The 26,092-nt window shown below is 37.4% G+C and overlaps 1 protein-coding gene across 1 annotated transcript in view; it reads left to right on the forward strand.

Annotated features, from left to right (window-relative positions):
• The window catches only part of Cubn (Cubilin), an 882,604-nt gene that overhangs the window by 656,093 nt on the left and 200,419 nt on the right, over positions 1–26,092 (forward strand). Inside the window, exon 54 of the mRNA XM_068225286.1 lies at positions 5,823–5,991. Within this exon, the coding sequence (XP_068081387.1) occupies positions 5,823–5,991 (169 nt within the window). The remainder of the gene's footprint in view (positions 1–5,822; positions 5,992–26,092) is intronic.

The raw sequence follows: 26,092 nt of genomic DNA on the forward strand, positions 1-26,092 counted from the left end.
CCATTGAATGATCACCGGCCACTGGTTGTGAGACCTGTCCTCCACTGTTTGCGTGGAATGAAATGAACATTGGATTATTGACATTGATCTCATGTTACTTTCCAAGTGCTGCTATTAGACCTAGCTAGTTCAGTGTTACTCTTCGCAAGATACTGTACATTACATCATAGGTTATGATTTTCATTTTCGTGTTGACGTATAACTATTATAATAGGGTTTGAGGGATGTTCCACCATTCAACACAATGTAAAATATTTGAAATTTATTAATTGAAGACTGGTTTCAACTCCCTTGGAGTCATCATCAGTTCTTGTAGATATGTATTTAGGCAATATCCATTGTGTGTATAAAACATAATGACAAATTATGTACACAATGATATGGCACTTTAAGAAAGATCTTGGATCTGAGGTTAAAAATACTGTTCTGTGTATGGAACAGACTTGTTGGTCTTGTTTCAATCTACTAGAAAATATATGAACTAGTTGAAATATACACAGTGACATGAAATGTACACAGTGACGTGAAACACTTGGCACTTCAACAAAGTTCTTGGATCTGGGTTAAAAAGACTGTTGTGTGTTTGTAGAACACAAAATAGACTTGTCGGTCGTGCCATAATCGGCTTGAAAACATGTGAACCAGTTGAGACAAAACCTAATGACAAATTCTACACACAATCACATGAAATGCTTGGCACTTTAAGAAAGTTCTTGAATCTGGGTTAAAAATACTGCCAAGTGTTTGCAGAACACGGAACAGACTTGTTGGTCTTGTTTCAATCTAGCCAGCCTGAACACTGACGGGAAGTAGTTGGGAAGTTAGATAACCATTGCTCTGGTTCATCATATTATTCGAGCTGTTCAATCCCTACTCCGAGGCACTGATTGGAATGAGCAGTGTGCACACTTTGGAATAACAGCAGAGGAGTGTTCACAGCTGTCTACGGCCTGGTCATTCAAGCTCTGGAAATTTTTACTTTTAGATCGGCAGTGTAGTACTGTTACAATTCTCATTTTGGTCCGTATTGAAATGTACGTTAAGACAAAGATGTTACAAGTGTTTATTAATTTCCACCTATTTAATACAATGTGAGTTCTTGTGAATAAGAATTATGATATGTACATTTTTTCTTCAAAACTTTGATTAAGACCTACAGGTATGAGATTAAGGCTGATGATGCCCATATAATGAGCGAAACATGTCCCTGTAATTAATATGATAAGATATAATTCACAAGAACTCACTTTGTATTGAATAGGTGGAAATTAATAAACACTTGTAGCATTCTTTGTCTTAGTATAGTACTGTTCATTAAAAAAGAAAGAAAATGTGCAATTTTTCATTTCATCGAGTATTTCATATGATAGCATTGCTTTTAATCACAACAATCAATCAATCGCTACTGATCTGCATTTAGGGCAGTCGCCCAGGTGGCAGATTCCCTATCTGTTGTTTTCCTAGCCTTTTCTTAAATGATCGCAAAGAAATTGGAAAATTATTGAACATTTCCCGTGGTAAGTTATTCCAATCCCTAACTCCCCTTCTTATAAATGAATATTTGCCCCAATTCGTCCTCTTGAATTCCAACTTTATCTTCATATTGTGATTTTTCCTACTTTTAAAGACACCACCTAGACTTATTCGTCTACTGATGTCTTCCTACGCCATCTCTCCACTGACAGCTCAGAACATACCACTTAATCAAGCAGCTCGTCTCCTTTTTCCCAAGTCTTCCCAGCCCAAACTTTGCAACATTTTTTAACGCTACTCTTTTGTCTGAAATCACCCAGAACAAATCGAGCTGCTTTTCTTTGGATTTTTTCCAGTTCTTGAATCAGGTAATCCTGGTGAGGGTTCCGTACACTGGAACCATACTCTAGTTGGGGTCTTACAGGAGATTTATATGCCCTCTCCTTTACATCCTTACTACAACCCCTAAATACCCTCATAACCATGTGCAGAGATCTGTACCCATTATTAACAATCATATTTATATAATTACCCCAATGAGGGTCTTTTCTTATATTAACACCTATGTACTTACAATGATCCCCAAAAGGAACTTTCACCCCATCAACAGAGTAATTAAAACTGAAAGGACTTTTCCTATTTGTGAAACTCACAACCTGACTTTTAACCCCGTTTATCATCATACAATTGCCCACCGTCCATCTCACAACACTATCGAGGTCACCCTGCAGCTGCTCACAGTCTTGTAACTTATTTATTACTCTGTACAGAATAACATCATCTGCAAACGGCCTTATCTCTGATTCCACTTCTTTACACATATCATTGATATATATAAGAAAACATAAAGGTCCAATAATAATGCCTTGAGGAATTCCCCTCTTAATTATTTCACGGTCAGATAAAGCTTTGCCTACTCTAATTCTCTGAGTTCTATTTTCTAGAAATATAGCCACCCATTCAGTCACTCTTTTTTTCTAGTCCAATAGCACTCATTTTTGCCAGTAATTTTCCATGATCTACCCTATCAAATGCCTTAGATAGGTCAATCGCAATACAGTCCATTTGGCTGCCTGAATCCAGGATATCTGCTATATCTTGCTGAAATCCTACAAGCTGAGCTTCATTGGAATAACTTTACCTAAATCCAAACTGCCTTCTGTCAAACCAGTTATTAATTTTGCAAACATGTCTAATATAATCAGAAAGAATGCTTTCCCAAAGCTTACATGCAATGCATGTCAAACTTACTGGCCTGTAATTTTCAGCTTTATTTCTATCACCCTTTCCTTTATACACAGGGGCTACTATAGCAACTCTCCGATCATTTGGTATAGCTCCTTCAACCGAACAATAATCAAACAAGTACTTCAGATATGGTACTATACCCCAACCCATTGCCTTTAGTATATCCCCAGAAATTCTATCAATTCCGGCTGCTTTTCTAGTTTTCAACTTTTGTATCTTACTGTAAATGTAATTGTTATCATAGGTAAATTTTAATACTTCTTTAGCATTAATCCCCTCCTCTATCTGGACATTATCCTTGTAACCAACAATCTTTACATACTGCTGACTGAATACTTCTGCATTTTGAAGATCCTCACATACACACTCCCCTTGTTCATTAATGATTCCTGGAATGTCCTTCTTTGAACCTGTTTCTGCCTTAAAGTACCTATACATACTCTTCCATTTTTCACTAAAATTTGTATGACCACCAATTATGCTTGCCATCATGTTATCCTTAGCTGACTTTTTGCTAGGTTCAATTTCTTAGTAAGTTCCTTCAATTTCTCCTTACTTCCATAACCACTTCTAACCCTATTTCTTTCACAGTCTGCACCTCCTCCTTAGTCTCTTTACTTCTCTGTTATAACATAGTGGATCTTTACCATTCCTTACCACCTTTAAAGGTACAAACGTATTTTCACATTCCTCAACAATTGCTCTAAACCCATTTTTATTTACCATTTTCCAGTGATCATAGTTACTTTTTAAAAACTCCCTCATGCTTGTTTTATCAGCCATATGGTACTGCCTAATAGTCCTAATTTTAATACCTTCCTTTCTTTCACATTTATTTTTAACTATGACAAAAACAGCTTCGTGATCATTAATACCATCTATTATTTCGGTTTCTCTATAGAGCTCATCTGGTTTTATCAGCACCATATCCAAAATATTCTTCCCTCTAGTTGGTTCCATCACTTTCTGAATCAGGTGCCCTTCCCATATTAACTTATTTGCCATTTGTTGTTCATGCTTTCTGTCGTTTGCATTACCTTCCCAATTGACATTTGGTAAATTGAGATCACCCGCTACAATCACGTTCCTTTCCTTATCGTTTCCCACATAGTTGATTATCTTATCAAATAATTCTGAATCAGCGTCAGCGCTACCCTTTCCCGGTCTGTACACTCCAAAGACATCAAGTTGCCTATTATCTTTAGAGATGAGCCTAACACCCAGAATTTCATGTTTTTCATCCTTCACTTTTTCGTAGCTTACAAATTCTTCTTTCACCAGAATGAATACTCCCCCTCCTACCATTCCTATCCTATCTCTACGATACACACTCCAGTTCTGTGAGAATATTTCTGCATCCATTATATCATATCTCAGCCATAATTCAACTCTTATTACAATATCTGGTAAGTATATATCTATTAAATTACTTAATTCGATTCGTTTGTTTACAATGCTTCTACAGTTGAGCACTAACATTTTTATTGCATCTCTACTTGATTTCCCTGTTTGCTTAACACCGCTCCCTAGGCCACCCCGTTTCCCTGAATGTACCTGCCTATAACCCTTCTAAACCAGTTTCCTAACTTACATGTATCACTGCAGTTTAAGTGAAGGCCATCTGAGCGCAGATCCCTGTCTCCTACCCACCCATTAGGATCTAGAAATCTCACTCCCAGTTTCCCACATACCCACTCCATAATTTCATTTAAATTCCCAATCACCTTCTAGTCAGTATTCCTCCTACACTGTATTCCATTGATAACAATCTCCGCTTCCTTAAACTTCATCCGTGCTGCATTTACCAGATCCCACACATCCCCAACTATGTTGGTACTTATACCTGCTTGCCTTACGTTGTTAGTACCAACGTGAAACACTACCACCTTCTCCTTTCCCTCTTCCTTCTCTTCTACTTTCCTCAACATCTGCTCAACCTGATTCCTGGATAACACTCTACCCTGGTTTCCTTTCCTCCACACACTTTCCCCACATGTCTAACGATGGAATCCCCCATGACCAGAGCCTCAACCCTACCCACCTCATTTGAACCCTTCCCATCCTGGTCAGCCCTATCTTCCCTCACTGCTGCAGAAGCTACTTCCTACTCCCTTTTCTCCCTCCCATGACCCTGTTCCACCTGTCTTTTCCTTTCCACTACACTACATTTCCCTTTCCTACCTTTTCCCTTCTTCCTACTTCTACACATCTCAGTAACAGTTCCCTGTTCCTCATCTTCCCTCGGTTGTTCTACCTGCAGTGACTCGTACCGATTTCTCAATGACACCTGTCCTGAATTCTGATCCTGAACAGAGCCCTTAGTCTGCAAGCTCCTTCCCCTTAAAACATTAGACCACCTGTCTTCTACAATTCCCCCATTTCCTTCCCATCCCTCCATTACACCTAAAGTATCCTGTACATTATTTGAGGGAGGCCTACTTTCCTTCCTGTCCTCTGAGAGAATCCTAATTATCTCCCTCAAACTCTGTAATTCCTCCCTCATACTCCTTAATGCCTGGCCACACCCACAGTTCCTACACTTGCACTGCTTAGCCATTATTTACGGAATAATGGGAAGATAAGAAAAAATAAAATAACTTATTCTGTGCATTCCTACTGATGTAATTGTAATGACCTATGTTGATTTTGGTTGGGAAAACCACAAAGATAGTCTTTCTGAGGATGTAAAAAGGCAGGTGGAAAGTGAGCGCCTGCCATTATAATGAAAACTGCCCAACTCAACTGTGACTGGCAGTAGGCAAGTGCACCTACCATCATATTGAAAACTCTCCAACTTGATTGTGACTGCTAGTAGTCAAGAGGGCCTGCCATTACACTGAAAATTCCCTAACCCAGTCTTCACATGAGAAAAGACGTATGGTGACTTCCTTGTCGCGTTTCTGTGTAATGTTAAAAGCTATGCAATTTAATGCAATCTTACTCACAATGATACACTGCTTGATCTAGAATTCTGTACGGGTGCATCAGCTAGAATTTATTTATTTATTTATTTATTTATTTATTTATTTATTTATTTATTTATTTATTTATTTATTTATTTATTTATTTATTTATTTATTTATTTATTTATTTATTTACAGATTCAGTGGAATGTACATTGTGGTGGAATTATTGAGAATGTTACAAGTGGAATTATAACTTCACCAGGATTCCCTCATACCTATGAAAATGGCTTGTATTGCAATTACACAGTGATTGTGCCTGAAAAACCTATCAGAGCATCCTTTGACTTCTTCCATGTTGAAGATGGTATGTGCATATCATTGTGTTCTCTGTTCTGTATGTGAGGTTCAACAAACTGAGACGAGTTTCATGGACATTTCAGTTTTATGAACATAAAGTGCATTTGTTTATGTATTTGCTTCTATAGTCATATACTCGTAATTGCTGCAAAACTTCATCATATAAGTTGGTTATAAAGATATTATTGTAAAAAGAGATTATTGGTATATTAACTGTGGCTTCAGATTAATGCCATATTCTTGTTGAAGTGATGGATGCCGTTTGTAGTGGAACCTCGATTCTCAGATTTTGAAAGGACCACAGAAAAAAATTACAATACGGGAAAATATGTACAATTATAATCTTACAAATACTCCTAAACCAAACCACAGCTCTAATTGGCCTTGGCCGTCCAAGCGACTGCTGCTCATCTCGAAGGCCTGCAGATTACGAGGTGATGCATGGTCAGTATAACGAATCCTCTCAGCCGTTATTCCTGGCTCTCTAGACCGGGGTCGCTGTCTACCCGTTAGATAGTTCCTCAATTAATTGTAATCTGGTAGGCTGAGTGGACCTAACATTAGTCCTCATATCCAGATAAAAATGATTGACCTAATCGGGAATCAAACTGGGGGCCTCTGGATGAGAGGGAGACTAGCTAGACTTGAAGGACCGGCTTCAGAAACTCTTACCTACATAAATTACATGAGTTAAAAATCTCTATTCTTTACATTCAGATTTACCAGAGAAACTTCTGCCAGTTTCCCATGAAAACTTCTTTCAGGTCAGAAACTGTGATCAGCCAAGCTCATAAAAAGAATCTAATAAATAACACCAAGCCAAACAACAATTGATGACAAGTAGTTTTTAATTCTCCAATCTAATAAAATAAAGCACGCCTGATACAGAAGTTCCCAATATGATGGCGAAATTCCCTTTTTTTTAAAATCTTACATTGCAATTTTGTCACCAGTATACTGTTTGTAGTAAGTTTCTGGAAGTCTTGGTACCACATAAATTAGACCTACATTGACTTTTAAAGGTTTTATTGAACTTGAGAATATGGTTTTGAATGTAAGTATCGATTCTCAAAATATCTCTAATGTATTGTATTCAATTCTGCCTCTCACTAATTGCAAGCAAATTGGAAATTTTTTTTTATCAAAACTCCAGAATTTTGGTTTATCCGTGACCTTGAGCTCATCTGGAAAGTGCCTTGAGACACTCGCTGCACAAGCCAGTACAAGTGGGAAATGATACAAACATTTTAAATGTTACTCTGTGCATATAAAACAACCACAACTCTTATAAGGACATTTTAACCTAAACACATCTTATATACGGTATATTTGGACCAAAACAGCAATAGGCAATCCTAAGACCTCCCATGGCTGTATATATATGAGGTGCAACATCTGCTCTGGTCTCAAGAACACAATTGCATATAATGTCTGATGGTGCCAGAAGACTGAGTGCGTTATTGAAAACAGCAGCAACTGTGAAAGGTTCATCTTATGCAACATGCAAAAATGAGTAAAAGTTCCGAGAATGTACATTTTGTGAAGACTTCGTTCCACTAGAGATATGAACCAGCCACAGTGGTAAGAATATCTCAAGTCATTAGACGTGAGAAAGCTTCCAAGCATATTGCAAACTCTCAAGACATGAATAAGGTATCTGACCATATTAAAATACTAGACTCATATTAGGAAAGAGCAAGTTCGATTCCTGTCTGAAAGACCAGTGACTATATACAGCCCTGAGAGAAGTGCCAAAAGCCTGTTCAGCAATACAATCGAAAAAAGTCGAAAATGAAAACATGTAACCCTAGACATAATGTAGATGTTTTACAAGTGCAAACATTTGACAAAACTCATTCCGTCTCCAAGTTGAGCCATCTTGCTTTCACGCTGATTGTGATGCAAAGATTGTCCCATATGGAAGTTCACCGCTGATCACTTTCCCAATACAGTAGGCCTACTTGTTTTAAGTACTGCAGTGATATGTTGTTAACGCCAAGATCCATAGGTATGTTGTAGCCACCCTTTCGTGAGATAAAGTTTCTTGAAAAGTGCTTAATCGAGGATTTAGCATTGATGAGACTGAAATTTCTGGGCAGTTGATGTGGGAAATCGTTTCCTGGAGGAATGGATAATGCAGAATTTTTAAAATGCGATTTAATTAGGATGCTCATGGGACCGTGTACTTTGAACTAATAATCTGCGAGAACATAGCTTCCAGGAGCAGATAATCAACCAGGTGGCCCTCCAGCCCTGTACTTTCTACTTATAAGTGTCCCGCATCCACTAATGATGAATGGGATGCCTAATCACTGGTTTAAAAAAGATCGCTACAATGTGCTGTATTTCAGATTGAAACAAATAGCAGTCATTTTACTGCACACATCCTATAACTGATTACATTTGTAGACTCGCCAAAGAGGCAGAAAGTAAAGTCTAATAACTCATTAATTTATACACACATTCCACTGTACCTGAAAGTTGCTTAGATATGTTATGTGCCTTGAACAATCCATAAGCTCTTAATTGCAACTCTATTTGGAAAAATACATGTGTAGAAGGCAGGTGGATATTTGGAAATTCCTGCGCATACTGTCTGTGAGTTTCAGCTGAATTCCGACCAGATTCTCCATAGATTAAAATTATGTCTGTATATTCATCATTGTTAAACACTCCAGCCATTGTTGATATGTTGACAGCAACTGTACCAAGAACCAGCCTACTAGTGAGCATTTGAAAATGAGGCTTACTAACACAAGAGGGTGCATTTGATGGGTAGAACATCCAGTGAGCGGCCGTCAGGTTGTTATCTCTTCATATTCTGACATAATTAAATCCTGTGAAAATCAGTTATTAAACATCCCATTCATCACTAGTGCATACGGGACATTTATAAGTAGAAAGTGTGGCATTGGCGGGCCTTTGGCTACATGTAGAGAGAGAAATATTGTAACCGCAATCAGGATAATTACACCTACACATATTACAGTCGAACCTGTCCTGACGGACACCCTTATTCAGCGGACACTTGCGTACACACACAATTTCCCTCGGAACCGATTTTATTTTATATAAGACAAGTGTTAAATTGGCCTCATTTAATCAGATACCTCAAACTCCAGACAGCGGACATCGCCATTTGTCCCGTCCACTTGACTTAAGCAGGCACTTTACACATCGCAGGACAATTTATTACGCCGGACCACTTTTCATCCTTTCTTTTAAAACCATTCTTCAGACATAAGGAAATCCTTTTTGAATGTTTGTACTATTTCTTGTGCGAGGGGAGAGAGTGTACATCAGAATGCAGTTCTACCTAGTGGTGTATAGACCTATTCCGAGAATTCTAATTGCCCAGAAATGCTGCCAGAGACTGTTGACTTACAAGTTACCTGGGGATTTTCGTCCCTTCTTGCAACATTCTATTCATAACTCGGATTGTTGCTGATAAGGTCGAGCTCAGGTAGTCGACTTGAGAAGGAAAAGACAGTACAGTACAGGCGCTAATTAGTGAGACAGAAATACCGTAGCAGTTGAGTTGTCTGTTAAACATGAGTAACAAGGGACGATCGTGTTTAGATCTCGACGCAAGAAGAAATGTAATTATAGAAAGTGAAAGGGACTTTCAGTGAGAAAGCTTGCCAAAATATTCAACTGCGGGAAAACTCAAGTAAACACTATTGTGAAGAAGAGAACTGAATATCGCAGTTAAGAAAACATGCTAAATTTACACAGACGAAGTTTCACGATTACTTCACGAAGCTGTAATGATTGTAAATGATGTAAAATCACTTATAATAACTCTCTATGAAATACTAACACAGAAATGACTTAGAATAATAAAAATAAAGATATGTATGCTTATATTTAAGGTGGATGTTCTTTGCCGTTAAAATGTTTAATTATTTTAGAAAACTTATTTTAGCGGACACCTCTCGTAACGGACATTTTTCCTCAGAACCGATGGTGTCCGCAGAAGGGAGGTTTGACTGTAATAATAATAAAATATGAAAACAGTAATAATAATACGAAAAAGGAAATAGTAAAATGACTCAGTTGCGGTAATTTCATATCAAAGCTTGAAACGAGATGGTAGCTATCAATAAGCAAAATCAAATCATACGCAGGTAACTTATAGGCCTAAAAATGACAACTAAGAAAAGATTGTGGAAGGTGCAAGAACCCTATGAGGTCCATGGAAAGGTATGGCATTATGGGGGAGAAAAGACTTACAAGAATCACCCTCTAGCACAACTATATTAAAAATAACAAATGAAAAATTACAAGAAACAAAGTGAAATGACAGAACAGCTGATACTTAACACATTTGACAAACAGATACAATTACAAATCCAAAAACACAAATGAATGGATTATTGATTTTAAAAAAACAGGTGAGACTTGAAATTACAAACGACGGGAATCTAGGGTAAACTCAGACACATTGAATTTAAAACTTTAAACATTACATTAAACAAGAAAATACTGAAATACAAAAGGAATTAAATTAAATCAAACAAAATCAGAAAACATTGAAAATAAATGAAAATAGCACTTACCAGGGAAAGCGGGAGTTCCCAAGGGGAACTCCTCGAGCACAACCGCACTCGAGGATGGTCAGATGGAATAGACGGGGCCTAATCACATCCCACATGCGAAGCGGCCTAAGGTCGGAAATTGACAAATCACAATCCATCAATGGGACACTGTTCCGCTAGATTCCTGTTCGCCAGTACAATTGCATGACCATATATGGTCATTTCCTGGCCTACTAATGCGAGAGGAATTACATCACCTGTTTCAACATCGGTAACCACATGTGCGGTATAGGATGTTTCACAACTAAAGCACCTTTACATTTTTCCATCAGATTACAATTTTGACATACAGAATTACAAAAATAATTTTCAAATAATTCTTCAAGAAATTCTTCAAGTTAAAACGTCCCAAGTGTCTTTTTTAATGCTTGCTGACATTAATTTAAATGATCAATTATGTAAAATTTACATACAAGAAAAAATCACTTCAAAACAATTCTCGCATCTTCCAATGTTCATTTACAGTTCCATATATCTTGCCATTTCCTTATTTTAAACAAATTATTACAAACATATTTAAATTACATAAGAAAATATTCCAGCAGAGTCCAGAGTTCTTATTTCTTCATTTCTCAGAATACAAAATATTACAAACAAAAATGAAATCCTGCTGTCCCTTCTTGATGACAAAAATGCAATTCTGCTGTTCTTTCTTGATGACACACCTGTCACAGATATTATTACTGATATTTTTTCAAGTACAATTGAACCTCGTTTATACATTATTCACTTCTACACTTTTTGCAGTTATACATTGAATGTTTTAGGCACCAAACTTTGTCCATTAATATTTATCTCGATTATACTTTTTTGCTTATACATTTTATTAATATGTCACATTTGTCTGGTCTGGTCCCCATGAACAAAACATATGAATTTACTTACTCATTTATATGTTATTCAGTAGTGAGAATATGAGAGTCACAGAGATAAAATTGACAACATCTAATCCCATCAAATTCAATAAGTTGACTCTTTGAACATTACCATTTTGACAGTACTGCAGATAAAAGAGTTTCCACCAACAGTGCGTTAAGCGAGGCAACAGTAGATGCTGACACTCCTTGTATTTATGGAATGCATCATTGCTGCACACATGTATATTATAATTAACTAGTATATAACTGTGTGGAAAAATCAAATGAGCAAAGAAAAATTTATGTTTTTTAAAAACCAATGTAAAGCACCAGTACTCTGCCTGTATACAAGTACTCTAAGTACAGTACTATACTTTAATTACTGTAGTGTGTGTGTGTGTGTGTGTTCTTTTCATTTATTGCTTTCTTATACCAGGGTTCCCAGTGACCTGAGGAAAGTCAGGGATTGTCAGGAAATTACCAAATTGTCAGGGAAAGTCAGGGAAGGCTTTTAAAAATTGGCATGTGTCAAGCAAAGTCAGGGATATTTGACTCAAATTTGTTATATGTCAGGTAATTCATACTGATGACAAACTGCAACTTGTGAATCCTTTGAAGTGAGGAAAAGTGATCAATGAGGTAAGTTGAATTTCATTTCAAAAAATTAAAATTGTACCGTACATGTTTTGGGCTATGGCAGCATTAAAACAAGATGAGTTTGTTGAAATGCCGAACAGTGTGTGGCGGCTCTGGCCCTACCAAGCTGTACAAGTATATTTTTACTTCAACAAGGTATCTTTATATTGCTGAGTTAAGTGTATTTGTAACATGGCAACAGAAACAACTTTCAACTATCAGTGACTGGATTCAACCCTTAACCCAGAGTTTGTAGATTGGCTCAGTGATGTACTCGACAATAAATTTGAAGCCTACTGTAATATGTGCAGAAAGAAGTTTAAACTCAGCAATGTGGAGCACCAGGCAATTCATTCACATAGAACTGGACCAGAACACACTCGGCCATCATTGTCATCATATTTTGTCAAACCTAGTGCTAGTTCAACAGAATTAAGAAGTGTAGCTACTAGTTCAACAGAAACAAGAAGTGTAGACATTTGACATGGATCTCTTGATAGTGCCGCTGTCAAACCGTGTGTTAGTTCAACAGCAACAGTAAAGACTGAGGCAGGGATAGAAAGTGGAAAGTTGGTACACTGTGCTACTTGTTATTTTAATAAATATGAAGTAGCCAAAGCAGAAATTTTATGGGCATTAAAAGTTGTTGCTAGTAAATACAAGAGGAGTTCACGTGCAGATATACATGATACATTTAAACTTATATTCCCAGATAGTGCAGTTGCATTGAAATTCACTACGCGATTAATCATGGTATTGCACCTCATTTCAATTAGTTATTAACAAACAGTTTGAAAACTTGTGAAGACTATGTAGTTTTTTTTTGATGAGACATTCTATAAGGTAATACAACAAGAACAAATGGACCTCATTGTCAGATTTTTTTATATCAACACTCATAAAGTGGTTTCTAGATATTGGAACAGTGTTTTTCTGGGTTGTGCTACTGCCCAAGATCTGCTGCAGAAATTTAATCATGGACTTGCAACCTCTTCAAAGGAAAAACTTGTTCCATGTCTCAATGGATGGGCCTAATGTGAACTTCAGTTTTCTCAGGAAGTTTGACGTGGAAATGGAGACAGAAAATCCTGATGGGCAAAGGTTATTGAAGCTGAGAGTGTGTGGTTTGCATGTCATCAATGGAGCTGTTAAAACAGGTTTAATGACTGTAAATTGGTAGCTTAACTCATTCCTGCGTAACATGTATTATTTATTCAAAGACACCAGCTCGCCGGGCCCAGTTCACTGCAGAGACTGGTAGTACAGTGTTCATACTGAGGTATTGTACAGTACAATAGCTTGAAAATGTTCAGTGTCTGGAATGAGCCTTTGAAGTATTTCACCATATCAAGGCGTATGTTACAAATGCTAAGTTTCTAGAAAGTAAGTCCTGTAAAAATATTAAAGAAAAAATCCAAGACCCTTTAATGAAATGCAAACTAGCATTTTTCAAAACCATTTCTTTGGAATGTGAGCCTTTTTTCAGGCGATTTCAAAGTAACAAACCGCTTGCTCCATTTTTGTACTCCTATCTGAACGAACTATCAAGAAGTTTGATGAATTGCTTTGTCAAGCGTAGTAAAATGGCAAATGCCATTGATATTAGTAGTGTGATTTTGCTTCATCTACAGGACTCAACAAACTTAATTGAGGTAGATAAAGTTGATGTTAGATTTAGTACGAAAAAGGTACTTAAAGAACTACAATTGTCAGAGAGAGAAATTCTTGGTTTTAAACACAAATGTTAGAAAATATTAGTGGTAGTTGTGAAAAAACTGTTGGATAAGAGTCCTTTAAATTATAGATTAGTGAAAAGTCTTGTGAGTTTGAACCCACATATAATATATCAGCAACCAACTCTTGGTCAGACCCGAATGAAATATGTCTTGGAAGTGTTTCATGAATCTAACAGAATAGCTGAAAATGTAGCCAATAGGGCTAAAGCACAACTTCTCTATGTTGTAAATCAAAGGAAGCTTTGGAAACTAAATTCAAAGAATATATCTAAATATCTGATGATAGTATGGGTTTAGACATTTTCTTTGCTAACATTTTAGCAGAAAGCAATTAGTATAGTGAACTTTGGCAAGTAATAAAACTTTGTCTTATACTGTCTCATGGAAATGCTGCAGTGGAGAGTGGCTTTTCTATTAATAAGTCATTGTTGGTAAAAACATGCTTGAGGAGGCAATTATTGCACAAAGACAAGTGTATGATTCCATTTTGTACTATGGAGGTGTCAGATGCATACCAATTAATTAAAGAATGTCATTATTGGTGAGATGTAGGCTACTCATAAGAAATACCAGAATTACTTGGGGAAGGCACACCTGAAGGTCAATGAAGAGGACAGAAGCTGAGAAACAAAGAATAAGTGATGAAATAAGGAAGTTGGAAGATGTAAAAAAGTTAAAAGAATGCAGTCACAAGAATGTGAAGCCAGAATTAAAGATAAATGCCACTTGAAACCAGAAAAAATTGTGTGTAATTTTGTTGTTGTCCTGCATATATTTTTTTTTTTTTTTACATTAGTACCAACATTGTATGTTCATTATTAATTTAATAGTAATACTTTCATTATTCATATATAAAAATAAATGGATTAACATTTATTAGTATCATCTGGCAGATCATTACAAATTGTATGTACAGTACTTTACTGTTCAAAATGTTGTAATTCGTATTTGAATGATAAATGTTTAGTTCAAAATGTTGTAATTGGTATTTGAATGATAAATGTTTAGTTCAAAATGTTGTAATTCGTATTTGAATAATAAATGTTGTGTACAGGTGTGTGTTGGACAGCTAATGGGGGAGGAGGAGGAGGCTGTTAAAAATTGTGCAAATGCCAAATTTTTGTCAGGAAAATACAATATTTTGGTCAGGGAAATATCAGGGAAATTTGTTTGACTTTCTGGCTGGAAACCCTGTATACAGTAGTGTACCAGGAAGGCCTAGGTCCTGGTCCATGATTAATTGAAAGAAATGTTATTTCCAGCATTAAAGATCCGACCGACGTACGAATATCCATGTAAAGAATGTTCCAGTATGTGCCAGACCCTACGAGTGCGCTAGGCGGAGTCAAGTGACATCACCTGTCGCTTGAAGCTCACCTCCCCTAGAGATATTTCTCGAAAGAAATTTTCTTTTAACAGCTTTTTAACGCCTTAACCAATTTCAACGGGACAAACGCTGAATTATAGCAAACATCATAAAAGTTAATCCCTGTAAATTTCAAATTAATTCATCAAACGGTTGTTGAGTAATAATAATTTAAAGTCTCAACGAAATTACGTAATCACGGTCACATGGCCGAGAGAGCCGCCACCCCTCCCTGCGCTGGTATCTATATATGTCAAGGCCAGACAGCCCGCAAACGAGTACAAGGACAAGCAAACAGCTGTGTGAGTGAGATAGCGAAGAGACCGGCCCGCGTACAGTATGTTCGCGCAGTCACGGTAGAAGTACTTTCCGTCGTATCTCCGGAACGCGAAATTCTATCACCGATAGAATTATTAAAGGACGTCGCACTGCAGTTAGTATACCGCGTCGCAATTACAATATAATCCTAAAGACATTTAAGACTGTAACGCGAGTGAACTTATTGGAGTACAAATATTAACTATTTCATTACGTGTGGACTTAGGTAACTTCAAGTAACATTGAACTTCTACTAAGCCTAATACTTAGAATTACCAGAACTCATATTCACGTCACATCAACATAAGACTCACAGTAGTAATTTGAGTGAAAAAGTGAGAACTTTTCTGTGTTAATATAACATTATAGTAACAGGATTAGCAGAAAATAATCCCTAGCAACTTCAGACTGTGTTCAAAGACTGTGCTTATCGACTTACTTTCTTTTTTTTTTTTATGTGAACTGTGTGATTATGAACGTTTCAATAACGACTGTAAATAGCATTTTGTACAGAAAGGACTGTGATTCTTCATACGCCATAAATAGTGTTCAACAGTGTCGGTGATAAACTACTCACACTAAGTAAATTTTTGTGTGCGAAAATCACCCGAACAAGCTACAACTCAACGTGATCCAGCTCCAGCTGTCATCACCTCATTGGGAACGTCAACATCGCCAATCCTGATTCTACATGGAACATTCCAGACGTCCATCTTTCGACATTTGGTAGCAACAGTTCTTGTCATAAGTGAGTAACAAACTGACTAAACTTTTCATTTATTTTGAACAGTGAAACTTCAGTGTCGCGTGTGAACAATTTTCATAATTTCTCAAAAGTGATAAATTTAATTTCAGTTTCATTTCTCGTAGAAAGACTGTAGGCTTTCAAGTGTGCTATATATATCGAGATTGACGAACTGAGAACTGAAAACTTTGATAATTTCTCATATCCATTTACAATTATAAAAGTGTGCATAGGTTTAAAAAGACTTTAGGTGGAAATTCCCACATATGAAAGACTTTGAAACCAATGATATTTATGCCACTTTTTTTTTAAGGAGATTATTTTCGACATTTCATTTCTATGCAAAATTTGAGTCAATAATCATACCGCAGGGTGAAAAATTAATAAATTGTTTTAAGAAAAAAATTATTTACCATCTATTATTCGCTCTGCGAGACTATCCTTCTCTGTATCGGCTCCAAAACCCAGTTCCACTCCCTGAGGTCCTACTCATGCCCTTTGCCCACAACTTTTCCTGGTACAGAGAGGATAGTATAATAATAGATGGCGCCGCAACTTCAAGGGCACGATTTTGGAGCCATACTATAATAATAGATGACGTCGCAACTTCAAGGACTCAATTTTGAAGCCGTACTATAATAATAAATGATGCACTTGCAATAATCGCAACATTCAGGGTTCGATTCAAGTCATTATATTTTGAGCACAGGATTTGACTGCAAAGAACTTGTTGTATTTGACTTATTCGAATATTCCGGAAACATGGATAACATACTTGCAGCAATCGAAGCTCTCAGGCTTAGCATTAATGATCAGAATGCTAAAATTGATAGGTCTAATAACCAGATAGCACAAATGAACACACAAATAGATCGAATTAATACGCAAATGGTAGAGTCTAATAACCAATTGCAGGCTCAAATGGTAGAGTCTAATTCCCAATTACAGGCTCAACTTCAACAACAAATGCAGGCACAAAATACTCAACTTCAAGCGCAGTTAACTGAGTCAAATAGTAAGGTTGACAAGACCTTGGATACTAAGTTTGCTGAAGCGGATAAAGTCATTAACAAAAGACTCACTGAATCTAGTGCCCTTATCGAGCAACGATTCCGTGAAGCTGGAACTCGCCTCGAAAAGAAACTTACTGATTCTAGTGCACAAGTCGAAGCTACATTGAAAAACATGCGGGATCAGTTTGTTGAAAATTTAGAATCTATTAAGGAAGAAATAAAGACAGAGGTCGTCAAGTCTTTAGACAAAGATCTTAGAAATGTTCTTCCTTCCGTTCAAGCATTTTCCACTGAACTTAAAGATTTACGGACTGAATTTCAAGAATCCCATGGTAACATCTCACAAACTCAAGCAAAGTTAGCTCAGGTGCAGGAAACCTTGCGAGATGCATTAAAGAGCGACGTGGGTAAATTACGAAGCGAGATAGGATTAATTAAGAGCACGCAAGGAGAACTCGACAAGCGTATTACAGGACAGCTAGATAGCACGCATACCCAGATAGCTGCTTTCTGTAAAGACGTACAAGTCATTAAAACTGACTTGAGAAATGAAATAAAAAGTTTAGACACCTCAATTAATTCTAAAATTAAAAATTTGTCCGAAGAAATGAATCAAATTAAACTTAAAGAACATACAACTGACGTCACAATTCCTGGTTCGTCGAGGGAAATACACAATACAACTACCCTTATTAAAGTACCAGATGACAAACCAGTCAAATTTTCAGGACGTGATGAGTACACTGCTCGAGAATTTTTGTTAAATGTCGACGATTACTTGGAAGAGAATAGGGTAGAGGACGATAGGAAACTTCGAGTAGTATCCAAACTTCTAGAAGGACGAGCCTTATCATGGTTCATAGCTTTTAAGAGCAACTTTAAAAACTATGATGACTTTAAACAGGCACTTCTTAAACGCTTTTGGGATTCAGAAAGACAGCACCTTGTCAAGATGCAACTCTACTCTAGCAGATACAATACTTCAGTCAATACTTCCCGATATTCAGATTACTGTCTAATGCAATTAAAGAAACTCCAGTTTTTAGATCCACCTTTGCCAGATATTGAACTTATTCAGATCCTGACATTTCAATATCCGCCTCATGTTCAAGAGATACTAGTCGCTGCCAACATTAAAACATTGGAGCATTTTGACGCTACTTTGCGTAGATTAGATACGGCTAATACCCAATCTAGTCCGAAAACTAACAGGAGTCGAGAAATAAATACGAATTCTGCGGAAATAAAACCTCCGGAGAGAGAGGAACCCAGGACACGTGAAGAAGGCAGATTAAGCCCTACTAACCCAACCAGATTCCGGAATTTTAGACGTCAGAGGAATCAGGATAGACACCCTTACCAACCTAGGAATTCATGGAGACAGCGCGAAAGCACTCCTGAAGGAAATCGTGAGGCCAGACGGCGAGAACTCGAAAGTAGATGGAAGGACACACGGGAATACATCAGGGAGAGAAACCGTAATCCTGATGAACCTGGAGCGACATCCCTGGAATATCAACGTCAATTCGGACCAAGAGAACAAAGATCACCTGATCCTGACCCAACAGGCGCTATAAAAAAAAAACGCCAATCTCGCAATAGGGAGATTGACTACCGAACACGATGAGGTCGAAACGTCAAATTATTGTACTGCTGTTATCAATTACTGGCATATTGACGATTCCGAATTACTATTCGTAGACGCACAAACACTAAGGCCAATTATTACACGTTCATTACCTGTCATAACAGTACGCACAGGCAACCTACAGGTGATTACGCTCATCGATTCTGGAGCGCAAGCTTCTTTAATTTCTGATAAGCTTGTAGACTCGCTGAAAGATCAGAACAATGTTTTGTTATTACCTGCAGCTCAGATTAAAGTAAGAGGGATAGTTCCTGATAAGATTGTTAAATGCAAATCCCAGGCATTTTTAGAGTTTGAAATTAACAGTCAGATGTTCGAACACATATTCTTGGTAGTATCACGTCTTAACTTCAACTTAATACTTGGATCAGATTTTATGATCAAATACAAAGGAACCATTGACTATGATGCCAACCTCGTAAGATTACAGAATAATTCCGTAGAACTACAGCTGGTAGGACGAGGTGACCTGGAAGTTCAAGAGAAGGGAGCCCGTTTTGAAGAAGCCGGTGGTGACATTATTAAGCCCGCTGTAAGCGAGGTTGCGCCAGCCGTAGCAGAAAGTAGAAAGGGTGACCAAAGTGAGGACGACGCAGAGTCCCTATTCAATGAGAACTCCATTATAGGTCCGGATTATATAATGTCAATAGCCAGTGTGGTTGAAGACCCGGAAATTAAATTAAAATTGGAGGAGGCTAAAAATGACGTTCTACAGAAATTTGCATGTGTATTCGATGACAAGCCTGGAGAGATAGCTGACTACGAATATCATCTTGATGTAAATGACTTGTCTCCTTATCAGAAGAAACCATATCCCGTACCCGAGAAATATCGAGAAGAAGTTCGTAACTTAATTCATAAAATGACAGATGATGGGATAATTTCGCCTTGCGTAACTAAGTATTTGAATCCATTGGCCATAGTACGTAAGCCTAACGGCAGTATTAGAATTTGCCTCGACGCAAGGGTCCTAAATGACCGACTGACCTTAGAATATGACCGTCCTCCATTACTTAGGGATATCATCAGAAGATTCCACGGCATGAATTTCTTTAGTTGCCTTGATGGAACTTCTTCATACTATCACATAAAATTGGATGCTGAAAGTAGGCTATTCACAGGCTTCTTATTTGAAAATAGGACCTATGTTTTTAACAAAATGCCCTTTGGAATTAAGAACTCGGGAGCTGTTTTGACAGAGCCTTGGAAAAACACTTATCAGATGATGTAAAGGACATAACTACGATTTATGTTGATGACATTTTGATTGCCTCGAAAACTTTCGAAGAGCACGTGAGAGATGTCAATCTGGTCCTGCAGGAATTGGAGAAGAAGAATTTCAAGATAAATGCCCAGAAAAGTCAACTTTTCCAAACATCAGTATTATTCTTGGGACATGTAATTAGTGGTGATGGAATTCAACCCAACCCTGCCAAGATTAAGAGTATCATTGACTTTCCTAGACCTCAGCGCATTAGAAACGTGAGACAGTTTCTAGGACTTTGTCAGTTCTTTTCTCAACACTGTCCAGACTACACTGAGACGGTAGCTCCTCTTCAACAACTACTACTTAAGAATAATAGATGGAAGTGGACTGAAGAATGTGAACGAGATTTCCTTGCCACCAAGGACATGTTGAAAAACTCTATTAAACTAGTTTATCCGGATTTTTCTCTTCCATTCTTCATAGAGTGTGATGCCAGCTCTGTAGGAATAGGCGCAGTACTGTATCAAGCGAGACCTGAAGATCCCGATTACAGACTTTTCATCTCGTTTTTAAGTAGAAAACTACGACCTCACGAAAAGTCTTATACCATAACTGAACTCGAAGCTTTGGCTGTTGTTTTTTCTCTCCAGTATTGGAAGAAAATTATCTACGGCTATCCCATTACGATTTACACAGACCATAAAGCTCTGACATTCATACTATCATCCGACATGACAAATGAGAGAGTTTCCCGATGGGCCATTTTTATTCAACAGTTTGACCTCACTGTAATACATAGGCCTGGTCGGAAGAATGCATTAGCAGATGCCCTCAGCCGTAACCCTGCTGAAGTTATTGAAGTTCACGAGGTTAACATCATGACTGATGATGACGAAGAATGTCTTCGCAAACTTCGTTACCTTACCCAGATGCAACGAAGAGACGCCAATTGTAGGGAATTAATTCGATTTTTATCAGGTTCGATTCCTGCCGATGACGATGAATTCCCACGTCTCCAACGACTTTCTTCAAATTTCTGTTTAAGGGATGGAATTCTTATGAAACACATTGACTTAGCCAAGACGCAATGCAGGATTTATGCACCTGTTAAAATCAGGAAGGCTATCATATGGCATTGTCACTCAATCTCAGGTCATGCTGGTACGGATAAAGTTCTCAACCTTATTAAGGAAAGGTTTACATGGGAATATCTTAGGCGAGACATTAGGAGAATTTTACGGTCCTGTGATTTATGCCAGCGGATCAAGCCGAATAATTATCTCCTCAAGGAATTTCCCAAACCGCTGATCCCGGAAAAGCCCGGAGAAATAATGGCAATCGATCTGTACGGCCCTTTGCCAAAGGCGACCAGGGGGAACAGACATGTCATCGTAGTTGTGGATGTCTTTTCCAAATATACTATGTTATTGCCTATCCAGAAAGCTAAGCCGGTAACATCTTAAGGAGGCTGAAAAGAAACATCATCCCTGAGATGGGAAAGCCTGAATACCTACTAACGGATCACGGAACGCAATTCACTTCCGTAGAATTCCAACAGGCTTTGGAAGAGCTCAACATTCGACATATCATGAATTCTATTAGGCATCCGGAAGCTAACCCTGCTGAAAGAATAATGAGAGAACTCGCTAAGTTCTGTCGAATTTATTGTAGTGAACATCACTGGAAGTGGATCGAGGTCTTGCCAGTCATGCAAAAAATTATGAACTCTATTGTGCATGAATCTACTAATGACATTCCTCTCAGCCTACATCACGGGTCAAAACCAGAGCGACCTTGGGACAGAATATTACCAGCCCTACCAAATGCTAATGTGCCGCAGCAAGTCAAGATCAACGACGCGCTGATCAGGTTAAGACATGCAGCCGCCATCAGAGAACGACGCCAGCGTAATAGGAAGTTCAGAAGACCATTGAATCCTGGAGACCTTATTTTAATACGGAGACCAGCTACCTCCAACCCTGAGAGAAGGATTTACGCTAAGTTCTGTCCACTATTCGTAGGTCCTTACCGTATCCGCACTGTATTGAGAAACGGGGCTTATGAAATTGTAAAATTGGACGGCACTTTCGAGGGTATTTATAACTCAGCCAATTTAAAACAATATGTACCACAGGAAGAGTAAAGCCTGGAAAAGAAAATCCTGCGTATTTTCTTTTCGTCCAACCAAGGGGAAGATGTACCAGGAAGGCCTAGGTCCTGGTCCATGATTAATTGAAAGAAATGTTATTTCCAGCATTAAAGATCCGACCGACGTACGAACATCCATGTAAAGAATGTTCCAGTATGTGCCAGACCCTACGAGTGCGCTAGGCGGAGTCAAGTGACGTCACCTGTCGCTTGAAGCTCACCTCCCCTAGAGATATTTCTCGAAAGAAATTTTCTTTTAACAGCTTTTTAACGCCTTAACCAATTTCAACGGGACAAATGCTGAATTATAGCAAACATCATAAAAGTTAATCCCTGTAAATTTCAAATTAATTCATCAAACGGTTGTTGAGTAATAATAATTTAAAGTCTCAACGAAATTACGTAATCACGGTCACATGGCCGAGAGAGCCGCCACCCCTCCCTGCGCTGGTATCTATATATGTCAAGGCCAGACAGCCCGCAAACGAGTACAAGGACAAGCAAACAGCTGTGTGAGTGAGATAGCGAAGAGACCGGCCCGCGTACAGTATGTTCGCGCAGTCACGGTAGAAGTACTTTCCGTCGTATCTCCGGAACGCGAAATTCTATCACCGATAGAATTATTAAAGGACGTCGCACTGCAGTTAGTATACCGCGTCGCGATTACAATATAATCCTAAAGACATTTAAGACTGTAACGCGAGTGAACTTATTGGAGTACAAATATTAACTATTTCATTACGTGTGGACTTAGGTAACTTCAAGTAACATTGAACTTCTACTAAGCCTAATACTTAGAATTACCAGAACTCATATTCACGTCACATCAACATAAGACTCACAGTAGTAATTTGAGTGAAAAAGTGAGAACTTTTCTGTGTTAATATAACATTATAGTAACAGGATTAGCAGAAAATAATCCCTAGCAACTTCAGACTGTGTTCAAAGACTGTGCTTATCGACTTACTTTCTTTTTTTTTAATGTGAACTGTGTGATTATGAACGTTTCAATAACGACTGTAAATAGCATTTCGTACAGAAAGGACTGTGATTCTTCATACGCCATAAATAGTGTTCAACAGTGTCAGTGATAAACTACTCACACTAAGTAAATTTTTGTGTGCGAAAATCACCCGAACAAGCTACAACTCAACGTGATCCAGCTCCAGCTGTCATCACCTCATTGGGAACGTCAACATCGCCAATCCTGATTCTACATGGAACATTCCAGACGTCCATCTTTCGACATTTGGTAGCAACAGTTCTTGTCATAAGTGAGTAACAAACTGACTAAACTTTTCATTTATTTTGAACAGTGAAACTTCAGTGTCGCGTGTGAACAATTTTCATAATTTCTCAAAAGTGATAAATTTAATTTCAGTTTCATTTCTCGTAGAAAGACTGTAGGCTTTCAAGTGTGCTATATATATCGAGATTGACGAACTGAGAACTGAAAACTTTGATAATTTCTCATATCCATTTACAATTATAAAAGTGTGCATAGGTTTAAAAAGACTTTAGGTGGAAATTCCCACATATGAAAGACTTTGAAACCAATGATATTTATGCCATTTTTTTTTTAAGGAGATTATTTTCGACATTTCATTTCTATGCAAAATTTGAGTCAATAATCATACCGCAGGGTGAAAAATTAATAAATTGTTTTAAGAAAAAAAATTATTTACCATCTATTATTCGCTCTGCGAGACTATCCTTCTCTGTATCGGCTCCAAAACCCAGTTCCACTCCCTGAGGTCCTACTCATGCCCTTTGCCCACAACTTTTCCTGGTACAGTAGTTTGAGCAATAATGTAATAACGCAGTTTCAGTTCCATACAAAAATTCACTTTTACATTTTCTCATTTATACATTATTTTAGCCATCACTCTTCGAAAACATATAACTGAGGTTCATCTTATTGTAGTTTATAGGCCTTTTATTTGCCACTTCACTATACGTCTCATTTCTCATATGCAGCCATGCCATTCCAACTGATGCTTGCTGCAACATACTTTAACAGGATAATGTTAACAGTGATCATCTGTGCTGCTTTGTGATGAGAGTGAGCAAAGTTTAAGCTAGTTATAGTGCTGGTTTTAAAGTTAATTCTTTATTCAGAGGAAAATGGTAACTGAATTGTGATGAAAAGAAATTTGGTATTTTCAACGTTTGTTTGCTATACTATATTTTGGAAACTAAACAATGGAAAACCTGCAGAAGTGAATAAGGAACCTCTCTGAGCTATGAATAGGAATTACAAAGTGTTGACTTTGTCATAAACCATGAAGTACCAGTATAACAGATATATGCTACCAAAATAGTTCAGAGAATGGGTACATGCTCAGCGAGTTTTAAAGCATGTGAGGGATAGACTTGATGCTAATGCAAAAAGAACATTATTCCTGAAAAGAACAAAATTATGCCATAAACTACCAGTAGATTATCTGGATAGCCCTTATTTAGTGATTTGAGTACATCTGGGAGTTGTGGCAGTTTGAATAGAAAGTCATGTCCATGTCGTTTTGATGCCATGTAAAACTGGAGGTCCCATGGCTATGGTCACACTAGATCAACAGTCGTACAAAACTACAAGCTAGCTTGATTTTACATTAAAGTAGTTACAGCAATGTTACAATAAAATAATCACTATTATCGATTACTACTCATTAATATTATCACTAAGCACACATATACGATATATATAACATACACAGTACAACTGATAATTGATTCGTCAAGCAGTATCAATATTAAATTTGTCTTGCTGTGTCACAATTCACACCAGCTGGACATAACTAAACCTAATTTATCTAGACAGTAATGCGCCAACTATTAAATTGAAACTTGCCTTTAATGAGAAATTATCCCCGTACCTTGACTTGGGAATATAATGTAGTGTAAACCACTCTGGATTAAGTGGACACTCTCAAACATAGAAACACAAACCAAAATATGTCATTGTGCTGAAAATTTCCAATCCTCATAGTGGATCTTTTAGCAATATTTTATCCATCCTGTACATTCTAGACAGTATACTGTATAATGTAAGGGAAGACTCTGTACATGCTACAGTACATTCGTTCTTTCCCAATTCCTTTACTTTGAGAACTGCCGGGTATTTCCTTCTATTGACTAGACTGCATAGACAATATATTTTTCATACAGTACACTTCTCTACAAATAACCTGTGAATCATCTTTGGAATTACTACCTATGGTTCACAAATTATCACTACCAGTGAAAGAAGAAGAAGAGGAGAAGGAGAAAGATGACATTATGTTCGAAGAAGTAGCAATTCAGTGCAGATTGAAGATTTATGAAATTTTAAGGAATTTGCCTCAGCAGAATGATTCGGATATGTTTGGTTTAATATCTGAGGTAAATGTTTTTGTGGAAAGTCAGGCAATCAAAGGTAAGACCATTGTAATTCTGAAAACTCTGGTCTACTCCTGGAGGATGTAAAGTACAGCATCATGCCACTAGGAAAAGTTATATGTAGTATCTTGTTAATGTTTTATGTATTTTCAAATATCTGATACGTAAATAAAGAATGTACACAATTTTCTAGTCCATCTTCTTTAAGCAGAGGATGTTTTTAGTGGACATTTTTCCCAGTCCCTTGCAGTTTTGTTTAAGACAAGTTTTACCATATATACATACATGATCTTTCAGTGTTCAGTCCGCAACCCTCTTAAAACTTATTTTTTAGAACTGTTGAGGAGATCAATACAATTGTATTGGTATTGGGGGTGGCTGACAGTTTGATTTGTTCTCATGTATGTATGTATGTATGTATGTATGTATGTATGTATGTATGTATGTATGTATGTATGTAT

Source organism: Anabrus simplex, chromosome 1, assembly GCF_040414725.1.
Source record: "Anabrus simplex isolate iqAnaSimp1 chromosome 1, ASM4041472v1, whole genome shotgun sequence".
Classification (NCBI taxonomy): Eukaryota; Metazoa; Arthropoda; class Insecta; order Orthoptera; family Tettigoniidae; genus Anabrus; species Anabrus simplex.